This window comes from Chiloscyllium punctatum, chromosome 36, assembly GCF_047496795.1.
Source record: "Chiloscyllium punctatum isolate Juve2018m chromosome 36, sChiPun1.3, whole genome shotgun sequence".
Taxonomy (NCBI): Eukaryota; Metazoa; Chordata; class Chondrichthyes; order Orectolobiformes; family Hemiscylliidae; genus Chiloscyllium; species Chiloscyllium punctatum.
Genome location: NC_092774.1, coordinates 1,261,765 through 1,277,394, shown reverse-complemented (window position 1 = coordinate 1,277,394; position 15,630 = coordinate 1,261,765). Strand labels below are relative to the sequence as shown.

Here is a 15,630-nt window from a genome sequence, read left to right as displayed (position 1 = left end):
GAGAGAAAGAGAGGAGCGAGATGTGGGATACAGGGAGAGAGATATGGAGGGAGACGACGGATACAGGGGGGGAGAGAGAGAGGGATGGAGACGGGGATACAGGGAGAGAGAGGGAGAAACGGGGGATATAGGGAGAGAGAGAGGTGGGGGGATGGAGACTGTGGATACAGGGAGACAGACTGTGGATACAGGGAGAGAGAGGGAGAGAGATGGGGGATACAGGGAGAGAGAGAGACGGGGGATATAGGGGGAGAGAGGGAGGGAGATGGGGGATACAGAGAGAGAGAGAGAGGGAGACGGGGGATATAGGGGGAGAGAGAGAGGGAGGGAGATGGGGGATACAGGGAGAGAGGGAGATGGGGTATACAGGGAGAGAGATGGGGGATTGTGGGAAATATCCGGAATGTTTGACGTTCTTCAGTCTGTGTCTCTTCTCCTGTCCCCCCACTTTCCCCCCCTCCCTCCCCCCCCCCCCCGTGTCTGTGTGTGTGTCCCTCTCCCTTCCCCCGTGTCTGTGTGTGTCCCCCTCTCCCTTCCCCTTCCCCCGAGTCTGTGTGCGTCCCCCTCCCTTCCCTGTCTGTGTGCGTCCCCCTCTCCTTCCCCGTGTCTGGTGTGCGTCCCCCTCTCCCTTCCCCGTGTCTGTGTGTGTCCCCCTCTCCCTTCCCCGTGTCTGTGTGTGTCCCCCCTCTCCCTTCCCCGTGTCTGTGTGTGTGTCCCCCTCGTCCCTTCCCCCGTGTCTGTGTGCCTGTGTCCCCCTCTCCCTTCCCCCGTGCCTGTGTGCCTGTGTCCCCCTCTCCCTGTCCCCCGTGCCTGTGTGCCTGTGTCCCCCTCTCCCTTCCCCCGTGTCTGTGTGCCTGTGTCCCCCTCTCCCTTCGCCGTGTCTGTGTGCGTCCCCCTCTCCCTTCCCCGTGTCTGTGTGCGTCCCCCTCTCCCTTCCCCGTGTTCTGTGTGCCTGTGTCCCCCTCTCCCTTCCCCCGTGTCTGTGTGCCTGTGTCCCCCTCTCCCTTCCCCCGTGTCTGTGTGTGTCCCCCTCTCCCTTCCCCCCGTGTCTGTGTGCCTGTGTCCCCCTCTCCCTTCCCCCGTGTCTATGTGCCTGTGTCCCCCTCTCCCTTCCCCCGTGTCTATGTGCCTGTGTCCCCCTCTCCCTTCCCCCGTGCCTGTGTGCCTGTGTCCCCCTCTCTCCCTTCCCCGTGTCTGTGTGCGTCCCCCTCTCCCTTCCCCCGTGTCTGTGTGCCTGTGTCCCCCTCTCCCTTCCCCCGTGCCTGTGTGCCTGTGTCCCCCTCTCCCTTCCCCGTGTCTGTGTGCGTCCCCCTCTCCCTTCCCCGTGTCTGTGTGCGTCCCCCTCTCCCTTCCCCCGTGCCTGTGTGCCTGTGTCCCCCTCTCCCTTCCCCCGTGCCTGTGTGCCTGTGTCCCCCTCTCCCTGCCCCCGTGTCTGTGTGCCTGTGTCCCCCCTCTCCCTTCCCCGTGTCTGTGTGTGTCCCCCTCTCCCTTCCCCCCGTGTCTGTGTGCCTGTGTCCCCCTCTCCCTTCCCCCGTGCCTGTGTGCCTGTGTCCCCCTCTCCCTTCCCCCGTGTCTGTGTGCCTGTGTCCCCCCTCTCCCTTCCCCGTGTCTGTGTGCGTCCCCCCTCTCCCTTCCCCGTGTCTGTGTGCGTCCCCCTCTCCCTTCCCCCGTGCCTGTGTGCCTGTGTCCCCCTCTCCCTTCCCCCCGTGTCTGTGTGTGTCCCCCTCTCCCTTCCCCCCGTGTCTGTGTGCCTGTGTCCCCCTCTCCCTTCCCCCGTGTCTGTGTGTGTCCCCCTCTCCCTTCCCCCCGTGTCTGTGTGCCTGTGTCCCCCTCTCCCTTCCCCCGTGCCTGTGTGCCTGTGTCCCCCTCTCCCTTCCCCCGTGTCTGTGTGTGTCCCCCTCTCCCTTCCCCCCGTGTCTATGTGCCTGTGTCCCCCTCTCCCTTCCCCCGTGCCTGTGTGCCTGTGTCCCCCTCTCCCTTCCCCCGTGTCTGTGTGCCTGTGTCCCCCTCTCCCTTCCCCGTGTCTGTGTGCGTCCCCCTCTCCCTTCCCCGTGTCTGTGTGCGTCCCCCTCTCCCTTCCCCCGTGCCTGTGTGCCTGTGTCCCCCTCTCCCTTCCCCCCGTGTCTGTGTGTGTCCCCCTCTCCCTTCCCCCCGTGTCTGTGTGCCTGTGTCCCCCTCTCCCTTCCCCGTGTCTGTGTGTGTCCCCCTCTCCCTTCCCCCCGTGTCTGTGTGCCTGTGTCCCCCTCTCCCTTCCCCGTGTCTGTGTGCCTGTGTCCCCCTCTCCCTTCCCCCGTGTCTGTGTGCCTGTGTCCCCCTCTCCCTTCCCCCGTGCCTGTGTGCCTGTGTCCCCCTCTCCCTTCCCCCGTGTCTGTGTGTGTCCCCCTCTCCCTTCCCCCCGTGTCTGTGTGTGTCCCCCTCTCCCTTCCCCCCCGTGTCTGTGTGCCTGTGTCCCCCTCTCCCTTCCCCCGTGCCTGTGTGCCTGTGTCCCCCTCTCCTTCCCCCGTGTCTGTGTGTGTCCCCCTCTCCCTTCCCCCCGTGTCTATGTGCCTGTGTCCCCCTCTCCCCTCCCCGTGCCTGTGTGCCTGTGTCCCCCTCTCCCTTCCCCCGTGTCTGTGTGCCTGTGTCCCCCTCTCCCTTCCCCGTGTCTGTGTGCGTCCCCCTCTCCCTTCCCCGTGTCTGTGTGCGTCCCCCTCTCCCTTCCCCCGTGCCTGTGTCCCCCTCTCCCTTCCCCCCCGTGTCTGTGTGTGTCCCCCTCTCCCTTCCCCCGTGTCTGTGTGCCTGTGTCCCCCTCGTCCCTTCCCCGTGTCTGTGTGTGTCCCCCTCTCCCTTCCCCCGTGTCTGTGTGCCTGTGTCCCCCTCTCCCTTCCCGTGTCTGTGTGCCTGTGTCCCCCTCTCCCTTCCCCCGTGCCTGTGTGCCTGTGTCCCCCTCTCCTTCCCCCGTGTCTGTGTGCCTGTGTCCCCCTCTCCCTTCCCCCGTGCCTGTGTGCCTGTGTCCCCCTCTCCCTTCCCCGTGCCTGTGTGCCTGTGTCCCCCTCTCCCTTCCCCGTGTCGGTGTGCGTCCCCCTCTCCCTTCCCCCGTGCCTGTGTGCCTGTGTCCCCCTCTCCCTTCCCCCGTGCCTGTGTGCCTGTGTCCCCCTCTCCCTTCCCCCGTGTCTGTGTGCGTCCCCCTCTCCCTTCCCCGTGTCTGTGTGCGTCCCCCTCCTCCCTTCCCCCGTGTCTGTGTGCCTGTGTCCCCCTCTCCCTTCCCCGTGTCTGTGTGCCTGTGTCCCCCTCTCCCTTCCCCCCGTGTCTGTGTGCCTGTGTCCCCCTCTCCCTTCCCCGTGTCTGTGTGCGTCCCCCTCTCCCTTCCCCGTGTCTGTGTGCCTGTGTGCGTCCCCCTCTCCCTTCCCCCGTGCCTGCGTGCGTCCCCCTCCCCAGGAGACCGTCTTTGCGATGCTGGTAGAGACCACCGAGCGGGCCATGGCGCACTGCCGATCCCAGGAGGTGCTGATCGTCGGGGGAGGTGGGCTGTACGTATAACCGGGGGGGGGGGGAGGAGGAGGGGTGGCTGTGTCCGTGTCTCTGGGTGGCGGCGGGAAGGTGCCCGCTCTGTCACAGCGAGGGATGGGGGGGGCATCGTCAAGGCGGGTGCAGGAATGCGCGGGCACTGCAGAGGCGGGCGTTGGCACTGCCCGCGCGGTTTCCAGGCTCGGTTGGCGCAGGACGGTGGGAGGTGGGTGCGCCGCCCGCATGCCCGTGCCCTAACGTGCCCTCTGTCCGCTCCCTGCCAGGTAACCTCCGACTCCAGCAGATGATGGCCGACATGTGCGACGCCCGTGGAGCCAAACTCTATGCCACGGATGAGAGGTGGGTCTCTGCATGTCGTCGGGGGAGGGCGCCAGGGGATAGCAGCTGCGGGCCATTTGGCCCTTCCACAACCCCCCCCCCCCACCCCAGCTCAGTCCCCTGCCCTGCCTCACGGTGCCAGGGACCCGGGTTCGATTCCAGCCTCGGGCATCTCTGTGTGTGGAGTTTGCACATTCTCCCCTCCCCATGTCTGGGTGGGTTTCCTCCACAGTCCAAAGGTGCGTCGGTTCGGGTGGATTGGCCATGCTAAATTACCCATAGTGCCCAGGGATGTGCAGGTTAGGGTGGATTGGCTGTGCTAGATTACCCATAGTGCCCAGGGATGTGTAGGTTAGGGTGGATTGGCCATGCTAAATTACCCATAGTGCCCAGGGATGTGCAGGTTAGGGTGGATTGGCTGTGCTAAATTACCCATAGTGCCCAGGGATGTGCAGGTGAGGGTGGATTGGCCATGCTAAATTACCCATAGTGCCCAGGGATGTGAGGGAGGGTGGATTGGCCGTGCTAAATTACCCACAGTGCCCAGGGATGTGCAGGTTAGGGTGGATTGGCTGTGCTAAATTCCCCATAGTGCCCAGGGATGTGCAGGTTAGGGTGGATTGGCCGTGCTAAATTACCCATAGTGCCCAGGGATGTGCAGGTTGGGGTGGATTGGCCGTGCTAAATTACCCATAGTGCCCAGGGATGAGCAGGTTAGGGGGATTGCCCGTGCTCAATTACCCATAGTGCCCAGGGATGTGCAGGTTGGGGTGGATTGGCCATGCTAAATTACCCATAGTGCCCAGGATGAGCAGGTTAGGGTGGATTGCCCGTGCTCAATTACCCATAGTGCCCAGGGATGAGCAAGTTAGGGTGGATTGCCCGTGCTCAATTACCCATAGTGCCCAGGAATGTGCAGGTTAGCTGCATTAGTCAGGGGTAAATATAGGATAATAGAGTGGGTTACTCTTCAGGGGCAGAGAGAAAAAGCAGCATCTTGGAGAGAGACTGGGACATAGAGTTAGTAAGTTTGCAGATGACCCAAAATTGGAGGTGTAGTGGACAGCGAAGAGGGTTACCTCAGATTACAACAGGATCTGGACCAGATGGGCCAATGGGCTGAGAAGTGGCAGATGGAGTTTAATTCAGATAAATGTGAGGTGCTGCATTTTGGGAAAACAAATCTCAGCAGGACTTATCCACTTAATGGTAAGGTCCGAGGGAGTGTTGCTGAACAAAGAGACCTAGGAGTGCAGGTTCATAGCTCCTTGAAAGTGGAGTCACAGGTCGATAGGATAGTGAAGGCAGCGTTTGGTATGGTCTCCTTTATTGGTCAGAGTATTGAGTACAGGAGTTGGGAGGGTCATGTTGGGGCTGGACAGGACATTGGTTAGGCCACTGTTGGAATATTGTGTGCAATTCTGGTCTCCTTCCTATCGGAAAGATGTTGTGAAACTTGAAAGGGTACAGAAAAGATTTACAAGGATGTTGCCAGGGTTGGAGGGTCTGAGCTACAGGGAGAGGCTGAACAGGCTGTGTCTGTTTTCCCTGGAGCGTCGGGGGCTGAGGGGTGACCTTATAAAACCATGAGGGGGCATGGAGAGGGTAAATGGACAAGGTCTTTTCGTGTATTTGGGAATGAATGACCTGGGACGGTAGACTCATAGAGTGCAGAAACAGTCCCTTTGCCCCAGCCAGTTCATGCTGTCCCACCATCCCCAGACTAAACCAGTCCCACCTGCTGGCCACGATCCACTGAGCGTTCCCTATCCATGGGCTAATCAAGTGAACTCCAACTGGCTCTCTCTAACGTGGAGGAGCTGGTGTTGGGCTGGGCTGGACAAAGTTCAAAACCAGCCAACACCGGGTTATAGTCCAACAGGTTTATTTGGAAGCACTAGCTTTCCGAGCGACGCTCCTTCATACGGCAGCTGCTCGTAGCTACTGGATCAAGGAGCAACGCTGCAAAAGCGAGTGTTCCCAAATGAATCTGTCAGACGATAACCCGGTGTGGTAACCGGGTCTCTGGACGTCTGTGTGTCTGGGCCTGTGACTCTCTGGCTTTGCCTGTGTCCATGGCTGTTTGTCTGAGCTCTGTGTGTCTGTCTGTCTGTCTGTCTGTCTGTGTGTGTGTCTGTCTGTCTGAGCTCTGTGTGTATCTGTCTGTGTGTGTGTCTGTCTGAGCTCTGTGTGTATCTGTCTGTGTGTGTGTGTCTGTCTGTCTGAGCTCTGTGTGTATCTGTCTCTGTGTGTGTGTGTGTGTGTGTGTGTGTGTGTGTGTGTCTGTCTGTCTGAGCTCTGTGTGTATCTGTGTGTGTGTGTCTGTCTGTCTGAGCTCTGTGTGTATCTGTCTGTGTGTGTCTGTCTGTCTGTGTGTGTCTGTCTGTCTGAGCTCTGTGTGTATCTGTCTGTGTGTCTGTCTGTCTGTCTGAGCTCTGTGTGTATCTGTCTGTGTGTGTGTGTCTGTCTGTCTGAGCTCTGTGTGTATCTATCTGTCTGTGTGTGTGTGTGTCTGTCTGTCTGAGCTCTGTGTGTGTGTCTGTCTGTCTGAGCTCTGTGTGTATCTGTCTGTGTGTGTGTCTGTCTGGTCTGAGCTCTGTGTGTATCTGTCTGTGTGTGTCTGTCTGTCTGAGCTCTGTGTGTATCTGTCTGTGTGTGTGTGTGTGTCTGTCTGAGCTCTGTGTGTGTGTGTGTGTCTGTCTGTCTGTCTGAGCTCTGTGTATCTGTCCTGTGTCTGTCTGTCTGAGCTCTGTGTATCTGTCTGTGTGTGTCTGTCTGTCTGAGCTCTGTGTGTATCTGTCTGTGTGTGTGTGTGTCTGTCTGTCTGAGCTCTGTGTGTATCTGTCTGTGTGTGTGTGTCTGTGTGTGTCTGTCTGTCTGAGCTCTGTGTCTGTCTGTCTGAGCTCTGTGTGTGTCTGTCTGAGCTCTGTGTGTATCTGTCTGTGTGTATGTGTGTGTGTGTCTGTCTGTCTGAGCTCTGTGTGTATCTGTCTGTGTGTGTCTGTCTGTCTGAGCTCTGTGTGTATCTGTCTGTGTGTATCTGTCTGTGTCTGTCTGTCTGTGTCTGTCTGTGTGTGTCTGTCTGTCTGTGTCTGTCTGTGTGTGTCTGTCTGTGTGTGTCTGTCTGTGTGTGTCTGTCTGTGTGTGTCTGTCTGTCTGAGCTCTGTGTGTATCTGTCTGTGTGTGTGTGTGTGTGTGTGTCTGTCTGTCTGAGCTCTGTGTGTATCTGTCTGTGTGTGTCTGTCTGTCTGAGCTCTGTGTGTCTGTCTGTCTGAGCTCTGTGTGTATCTGTCTGTGTGTGTTGTGTGTGTCTGTCTGTCTGAGCTCTGTGTGTATCTGTCTGTGTGTGTGTGTGTCTGTCTGTCTGAGCTCTGTCTGTGTGTGTCTGTCTGTCTGAGCTCTGTGTGTATCTGTCTGTGTGTGTCTGTCTGAGCTCTGTGTGTATCTGTCTGTGTGTGTGTATCTGTCTGAGCTCTGTGTGTCTCTGTCTGTGTGTGTCTGTCTGTCTGAGCTCTGTGTGTCTGTGTGTGTGTGTGTGTGTGTCTGTCTGTCTGAGCTCTGTGTGTATCTGTCTGTGTGTGTCTGTCTGTCTGAGCTCTGTGTCTCTGTCTGTGTGTGTGTGTGTCTGTCTGTCTGAGCTGTGTGTGTCTCTGTGTGTGTCTGTCTGTCTGTCTAAGCTCTGTGTGTGTGTGTGTGTCTGTGTCTGTCTGTCTGTCTGAGCTCTGTGTGTATCTGTCTGTGTATGTCTGTCTGTGGTCTGTGTATGTCTGTCTGTCTGAGGTCTGTGTATCTCTGTCTGTCTGTGGCTGTCTGAGGTCTGTATGTGTGTATCTCTCTGTCTGAGCTCTGTGTGTCTCTGTCTGTCTGTGTGTGTCTGTCTGTCTGAGGTCTGTGTATCTCTTTGTCTGTCTGTGGCTGTCTGAGGTCTGTATGTGTGTATCTCTCTGTGTGTCTGAGCTCTGCGTGTGTCAGTCTGTGTGTGTCGGTCTGTTATGTGTGTACCTCTGGTTTGTCTGTCTCTGTCTGTATCTCTGTCTGAGCTGTGTGTCTGTCTGTCTGAAGACTGTGTGTGTGTGTCTCTCCATGTATTTGTGTGTGTGTCTCAGAGGTCTGTGAGTGTGTGTCTCTGTATGTCCTTCTGTGCATCAGTGTTTGTGAGCATCACTGTGGGCTGTGTCTGTCTGTCCTTCTCTTTCCCGGTGTGTGGGTGTCTCTGGGTATCTATAACAGTCTGACCCTGGCAAACGTTAGTCACACTCGGGACATCAGTAACAACACATCTGCAAGCTGGCCCCCCTCCCCCCCCCCCCACCCCCCCGTGACCCACACTCTGCAGCGATAACATTGACCCCCCCACCCCCCGTGTCCCACACTCTGCAGCGATAACACTGTGACCCCCTGCCCCAGAGTCCCATGTCACACTGCAGCGATAACACTGTGACCCCCCCCCCCCGTGTCCCACTCTCTGCAGCGATAACACTGTGACCCCCCCTCCCGTGTCCCACACTCTGCAGCGATAACACTGTGACCCCCCCTCCCCGTGTCCCACACTCTGCAGCGATAACACTGTGACCCCCCCCCGTGTCCCACACTCTGCAGCGATAACACTGTGACCCCCCCCGTGTCCCACACTCTGCAGCGATAACACTGTGACCCCACCCCCCCCCCGTGTCCCACACTCTGCAGCGATAACACTCTGACCTCCCCCCGTGTGTCCCACACTCTGCAGCGATAACACTGTGACCCCCCCTCCCCGTGTTCCCACACTCTGCAGCGATAACACTGTGACCCCCCCCCCCCCGTGTCCCAATTTCTGCATCGATAACACTGTGACCCCCCTCCCCCCGTATCCCACACTCTGGCAGCGATAACACTGTGACCCCCCCCCGTGTCCCACACTCTGCAGCGATAACACTGTGACCCCCCCCCCTCCCCGTGTCCCACACTCTGAAGCGATAACACTGTGACCCCCCCCCTGTGTCCCACACTCTGCAGCGATAACACTGTGACCCCCCCCCCGTGTCCCACACCTCTGCAGCTATAACACTGTGACCCCCCCCTTGTCCCACACTCTGCAGCGATAACACTTTGACCCCCCCCCCCGTGTCCCACACTCTGCAGCGATAACACTGTGACCCCCCTCCGTGTCCCACACTCTGCAGCGATAACACTGTGACCCCCCCCCCCGTGTCCCACACTCTGCAGCGGATAACACTGTGACCCCCCCCCCCCGTGTCCCACACTCTGCAGCGATAACACTGTGACCCCCCTCCCCCGTGTCCACACTCTGCAGCGATAACACTGTGACCCCCCGCCGTGTCCCACACTCTGCAGCGATAACACTGTGACCCCCCCCCCCGTGTCCCACACTCTGCAGCGATAACACTGTGTCGTTCCCCCCCCCCCCCGTTGCAGGTTTTGCATCGATAATGGGGCGATGATCGCCCACGCTGGATGGGAGATGTTCCGGGTCGGACATGTGACCCCTCTGGGAGGATTCCTGGATCACGCAGAGGTAGGGGTTTTCGCCGGGATGTGCAGCCGTGGGCCAGACCGTTCGGCCCATCCGGAGTTGGATATTCTCCGTTAACCCGGGCCATTTCGGGGAACAGCCAGGGGTCCTCCACTGACCCTGTTCGAAGTTTTTTTTTCCCATTTTCTGAGAGTTTTCCTCATCAGTCTGAGCTCCCCGCCTGGATGTGGTCCAACCCCGATCCTGTCTCCCTGCCGTATCGGGGAATCTGGCTCCCCTCTTCAGCCAGTCACATCCTCCCTGCGATAACAGCGCGTCAGCACTGTGTGTGTTACTCTCCAGAGGGGTGGTCTCACCCCGTAACGCTGACCGTGGGACGTCCTCTCCCCTCCCAGGTGGACAAAGGGCACTCGGGTCTCTGGCCATCCACGTTCCTGCTCCGTCGCCCTCCGGATAATAACCCGCCCTCCCTGATCTCGCCTCCCACCCCCCCCATCTCTCCAAGTTCACACAGATACCGATACGGATTCAGGAATGACTTCCCCTCGTTCTTTTTTTTTGGGCCAGGTTCCGGACAGACGAGGTGGAGGTGACGTGGAGGGATTGACCGAGCCTCTGGTGTCACGGCGAGAGAGCGAGAGCCACCCGTGAGGTGTGTCCTGAACGCTTCGGAGTGTTTTTCTCATCAGCGCCCCCTGCTCCGACAACTTCCTTCAGCGATCGGAGGAGGAGGCCTCGAATTGGGGTCTATTTCTCTCTTTTAATAATAAAACCCTGGAAATGTTTAACGCTGACTGAGTCTTCGTTTCAGGAATGTTGTGATCCGCACTTTGACAGGAAGGAGAGAGGAGCTGAATATTATTTAAACGGGGAAAGACTGGGAATGCCGCGGGAACAGAATACAACGTGGGGAAATGAGAGGGTCTGCAGGAAGGAGAGAGGAGCTGAATATTATTTAAATGGGGAAAGACTGGGGAACGCCGCGGGAACAGAATACAACGTGGGGAAATGTGAGGGTCTGCAGGAAGGAGAGAGGAGCTGAATATTATTTAAATGGGGAATGCCGCGGAACAGAATACAACGTGGGGAAATGTGAGGGTCTGCAGGAAGGAGAGAGGAGCTCAATATTATTTAAACGGGGAAAGACTGGGGAACGCCGCGGAACAGAATACAACGTGGGGAAATGTGAGGGTCTGCAGGAAGGAGAGAGGAGCTGAATATTATTTAAATGGGGAAAGACTGGGGAACGCCATGGAACAGAAAGGGTCTGGCAGTCATAATCACGCAGCACAGAATCAGACCCTTCGGCCCATCTCTTCCATGCCACCCTCAGATATCCTAAACCTACTGTAGTCCCATTTGCCAGCACTTGGCCCATCTCCTTCTTAACCCCTTCCTATTCCTGTCCCCATCCAGCTGCCTTTTAAATGTTGTAATTATACCAGTCTCCACCACTTCCTCTGGCAGCTCATTCCACACACGCACCACCCTCTGAGTGAAAATATTGGCCCTTAGGACCCTCTTCAACCTTTCCCATCACACCCGAAACCACTACCCTGTGGCTTTGGACTCTTCTTATCTTTTTTTTCCCCTCCCACCCCCGCCCCCCCCCCCTCACCAACCAACCATGGCAAAGACCTTGTCTATTCACCCTATTGTCCCCTCTGTCCTGTGTGTGTGTATCTGTACCTGCATGTCTGTGTGAGAGACGATGAGTATGTATGTGTGCACGAGACAGTGTGTCCCTGTGTCAGTGTCTCTGTCTGTCTCTCTGTCTGTGTCTCTCTCTGTGTAAATGTCTCTCTCTCTCTCCATCTCCCCCCATCTCTGTCTGTCTATCTCTCTCTCTCTCTGTCTCCACCTTTCCCCCATCTCTCTGTCTCTCTTTTCTCTGTCTTTCTCTCTCTGTCCCTCCCTCCCTCTCTCTCTCTCTCACTCTGTCCTTCCCTCACTCACTCTCTCCCCCCCTCCCTCCCTCTCTCCCCTCCCTCCCTCTCTCCCCCCTTCTCTCTCTCCCTCTCTCTCTCCCTCTCTCTCTCCCCCCTCCCTCTCTCTCTCCCTCTCTCTCTCCCTCTCTCTCTCCCTCTCTCTCTCCCTCTCTCTCTCTCTCTCTCTCTCCATCCCCCCTCTCTCTCTCTCTCCCTCCCTCCCTCTCTCTCACTCTGTCCTTCCCTCACTCACTCTCTCCCTCCCCCTCCCTCCCTCTCTCTCTCCCCCTTCTCTCTCTCTCTCTCTCTCTCCCTCTCTCTCCTTCTCTCTCTCTCTCTCTCTCTCTCTCTCTCCCTCTCTCCTCCTTCTCTCTCTCTCTCTCTCTCTCTCTCTCTCTCTCTCTCTCTCTCTCTCTCTCTCTCTCTCTCCCCCTCCCTCCCTCTCTCTCTCCCCCTCCCTCCCTCTCTCTCTCCCCCTCCCTCCCTCTCTCTCTCCCCCTCCCTCCCTCTCTCTCTCCCCCTCCCTCCCTCTCTCTCTCCCCCTCCCTCCCTCTCTCTCCCCCTCCCTCCCTCTCTCTCTCCCCCTCCCTCCCTCTCTCTCTCCCCCTCCCTCCCTCTCTCTCTCCCCCCTTCTCTCCCCACCTCCCTCCCTCCCTCTCTCTCTCTCTCCCCCTCCCTCCCTCCCCCTCCCTCCCTCCCTCTCTCTCTCTCTCTCTCTCTCCCTCTCCCCCCTCTCTGTCCTTTGTGTCCCTGTATCCGTATCTCCATCTGTCTCTTCTCCCGCTGTGAGTTATTTGGAATGTTTTCTCAGTTCTTGAAGTTGATCTCTAGGTCACCCTGCACCGCCAGAGAGACTGACCGACCGACCGAGCGAGAGAGTCAGTCGCTCTCTGTCACAGCCAAAGGGCTTCCCTTTGGACTAATATTAGTTCAGGAAGGTGACCCCTGTCACTCTGGACAGGTGCAATGATGCTTGGTGAGCGGCCGATAAAATAGGCTGCTGTCCACCGCCCGGGGGGTAGGAATACTCGCTGGATACAGCGTGCCTTTTAATATCTTGTCCAGCCCCAGCCCCATCGCTGCACCACCCCCAAATAAGGTGAAAGGGACAGAGGCAGAGTTTCAGCTGCTCAGAGTGAGGGGCTGTCTCAGTCCGGTCCTCACTTGCCCGAGGACGGACACTGACAGAGAGACGGAACTGATCGCAGACCCCCCCCCCTAGACGGGGTGTGAGGTGTCGACAGGAGCTTCCGAAGTCCTCTGGTCCCGCAGCGGAAAGTCAGGGTAAGAGGGTTCCCCCTCAACTCCCATGGCCGGGAATGCTCAGATAGGGTTGGGGGTCGGCGGGCACGCTCGGTGGGGGGGTCATCGCCGGGGATGCTCAGATAGGGGTCATCTGAGGCCCTCAGCCAGGGCCAGGGGTCATCGCCGGGGACGCTCGGACAGGGTTGGGGGTCCTCAGGGACACTCGGATAGGGTCAGGGGTCATCGCTGGGGTGCTCAGGCAGGGTCGGGGCTGATTTCCGGGGACACTCGGACAGGGTCGTGGGTCGTTGCCGGGGACGCTCAGACAGGGTCAGGGGTCATTGCTGGGAATGCTCAGACAGGGTCAGGGGTAGTGGCTGGGGACGCTCGGACACGATCAGGGGTTATTGCTGCAGACGCTCGGACAGGGTCGGGGTCATTGGGGACACTCTAACAGGGTCAGGGGGCATCGCCGGGGATGCTCAGACAGGGTCAGGGGTCCATCGTGGCGTGGAGACGGTCAATTGTGATGTTTGTTTTTGAGACGCTGGGTCCTGGCTGGCGTTTTGACATCTCCCATTCTCTCCTTCCCCCACTCTTTCCCTCCTTCCTCTCTCTTCCCCCTCTCCCTCATTCCCTCCCCCCTCATTTCCTCCCCCTCTCTCCTTCCCTCCCTGTCTCCCTTCCCTCCTTTCCTCCCCCTCCTCCCCATCTCCTTCCCCTCTCTCTCCCCCTCCTTCCCACTCCTCTCTCTCCTTCCCTACCCGTCTCCCTGCTTTCTTCCCTCCCTCCTCTCTTCCCTCCCTCCTCCCCGACTTCTCTCTCTGTCACTGTTTGTGTCTCACTCTGTGTCTCTCTCTCCCTCTCTCTGTCCCCTCTCTCTCTCTCTCTCCCTCTCTTTCTCTCTCCCTCTCTCTCTCTCCCTCTCTCTGTCCCTCCCCCTCTCTCTCTCTCTCTCCCTCTCCCTCTCCCGCTCTCTCTCTCTCTCCCTCTCTCTGTCCCTCTCTCCCTCTCTCTGTCTCTCCCTCTCTCTGTCTCTCCCTCTCTCTGTCCCTCTCTCTGTCCCTCTCTCCCTCTCTCTCTCTCTCCCTCTCTCTGTCCCTCCCCCCCTCTCTGTGATCAGGTCTGGCCCCCCCCGGGCTCCCGGATCAGGAGCAGAAGGAGGATTGTAGGCCCCGTGGTGTGGGCCTCGGGCCTGGTGGAGCGATGGGCGACTGGTCGCTGCTCTCCCGGATCCTGGAGCAGGTGCACCAGCACTCGACGGCGGTGGGCAAGGTCTGGCTGACGGTGCTGTTTGTCTTCCGGATGCTGGTGCTGGGAGCGGCCGCCGAGTCGGCCTGGGGGGACGAGCAGTCCGGCTTCAGCTGTAACACCCGGCAACCGGGCTGCGAGACCGTCTGCTACGACCGGGCCTTCCCCGTCTCCCATGTCCGCCTCTGGGTGCTCCAGGTGGTCTTTGTCTCCACCCCGTCGCTGGTCTTTGTCGCGCACGCCCTGCGCTCCGTCCGCCGCCAGCAGGAGGCGCCAGCCGGGGGCGCACCAGGGCGGCAGGGGGACAAGGCGCAGATTCGCGGGGCGCTGCTGGGCACCTACGTGTGCTGTGTGCTGGCCCGCTCGGCCCTGGAGCTGGGCTTCCTGGCCGCCCAGTACCTGCTGTACGGGATCTTCCTGAGCCCCGTGTACCGGTGCGAGCGGGCGCCCTGCCCCACCCCCACTGACTGCTTTGTCTCCCGGCCCACCGAGAAGAACGTCTTTGTGGCCTTCATGGCCGCCGTCTCCGGGGTCTCGCTGCTCCTGGGGCTGGCCGAGCTCTGCTACCTGGGCAGGCGGCGGCTGTGCCCCCCCACCCCCGAGGCCCAGGCCCCTTCCCCCGACGCCTGGCCCCACCACCCACAGAACCAGGACCTCCACGTCACCGTCTGAGCCGCCCTTGGCGGGCTGGGGAGCAGGGTGGAGGAGTCTTGGGATCAGGGAAGGGGCAGGGAGGAGAGGGGAATTCCCGGGGGTAGGATTGGTTGGGGGGGGGTTTTGGCAAATTGGAGGTGGTAGGGAGGGCCAGTTTGGAAAGGCAGACCCTCCACCCCACCCCGTTGGTGCGAGAGAGGGTGGGATTGGGACTTTAGGGTTGTCGTGGCAACCAAGGGGGCATTGGAAACCAAGGGAAGCTGCTGGAGAAACTCCACATCTGGAGAGAGGTTTACAAATGAAAACCAGAGTTTGAGTTGAGATTGAATTGAGTTGAGGTTGAGTTGAGATTGAATTGAGTTGAATTGAGTTAAGGTTGAGTAGAATTGAATTGAGTTGAATTGAGTTAAGGTTGAGTAGAATTGAGTTGAGGTTGAGTTGAATTGAGGTTGAGTTGAATTGAGGTTGAGTTGAATTGAGGTTGAGTTGAATTGAGGTTGAGTTGAATTGAGGTTGAGTTGAATTGAGGTTGAGTTGAATTGAGGTTGAGTTGAATTGAGGTTGAGTTGAATTGAGGTTGAGTTGAATTGAGGTTGAGTTGAGTTGAGGTTGAGTTGAGTTGAGGTTGAGTTGAGTTGAGATTGAATTGAGTTGAGATTGAATTGAGTTGAGGTTGAGTTGAATTGAGTTGAGGTTGAGTTGAATTGAGGTTGAGTTGAATTGAGGTTGAGTTGAATTGAGGTTGAGTTGAATTGAGGTTGAGTTGAATTGAGGTTGAGTTGAATTGAGGTTGAGTTGAATTGAGGTTGAGTTGAATTGAGGTTGAGTTGAATTGAGGTTGAGTTGAATTGAGGTTGAGTTGAATTGAGGTTGAGTTGAATTGAGTTGAGGTTGAGTTGAATTGAGTTGAGGTTGAGTTGAATTGAGTTGAGGTTGAGTTGAATTGAGGTTGAGTTGAATTGAGGTTGAGTTGAATTGAGGTTGAGTTGAATTGAGGTTGGGTTGAATTGAGTTGAGGTTGAATTGAGGTTGAGTTGAATTGAGGTTGAGTTGAATTGAGGTTGAGTTGAATTGAGGTTGAGTTGAATTGAGGTTGAGTTGAATTGAGGTTGAGTTGAATTGAGGTTGAGTTGAATTGAGTTGAGGTTGAGTTGAATTGAGGTTGAGTTGAATTGAATTGAGTTGAGGTTGAATTGAGGTTGAGTTGAGTTGAATTGAGTTGAGGTTGAATTGAATTGAGTTGAGGTTGAGTTG

At 57.8% G+C, this 15,630-nt stretch overlaps 2 protein-coding genes across 2 annotated transcripts; both read left to right on the top strand.

Moving 5' to 3' along the window:
* The first annotated feature begins 3,774 nt into the window (after window positions 1–3,774).
* On the top strand, window positions 3,775–10,092 carry LOC140461112 (tRNA N6-adenosine threonylcarbamoyltransferase-like). Its single transcript, XM_072555875.1, has 3 exons — window positions 3,775–3,846; window positions 9,241–9,340; window positions 9,866–10,092. Exons 1-3 carry the CDS (start codon window positions 3,791–3,793, stop codon window positions 9,947–9,949), a joined length of 240 nt encoding a protein of 79 aa, XP_072411976.1. The 5' UTR covers window positions 3,775–3,790; the 3' UTR covers window positions 9,950–10,092.
* Window positions 10,093–12,351: 2,259 nt separating this feature from the next.
* Window positions 12,352–14,469, top strand: LOC140460153 (gap junction alpha-5 protein-like). Its single transcript, XM_072554547.1, has 2 exons — window positions 12,352–12,510; window positions 13,595–14,469. The coding sequence occupies exon 2, from the start codon at window positions 13,678–13,680 to the stop codon at window positions 14,392–14,394; it is 717 nt and encodes a 238-aa protein (XP_072410648.1). The 5' UTR covers window positions 12,352–12,510; window positions 13,595–13,677; the 3' UTR covers window positions 14,395–14,469.
* The last annotated feature ends 1,161 nt before the right edge of the window (window positions 14,470–15,630 follow it).

Bases quoted from the DNA above. Each gene is read 5' to 3' on its own strand.
- LOC140460153 (XM_072554547.1), top strand. From the start codon at position 13,678: ATGGGCGACTGGTCGCTGCTCTCCCGGATCCTGGAGCAGGTGCACCAG.
- LOC140461112 (XM_072555875.1), top strand. From the start codon at position 3,791: ATGATGGCCGACATGTGCGACGCCCGTGGAGCCAAACTCTATGCCACG. The intron at 3,847-9,240 runs GTGGGTCTCTGC...CCCCCGTTGCAG, and splicing joins CTCTATGCCACGGATGAGAG to GTTTTGCATCGATAATGGGG. The intron at 9,341-9,865 runs GTAGGGGTTTTC...TTTTTGGGCCAG, and splicing joins GATTCCTGGATCACGCAGAG to GTTCCGGACAGACGAGGTGG.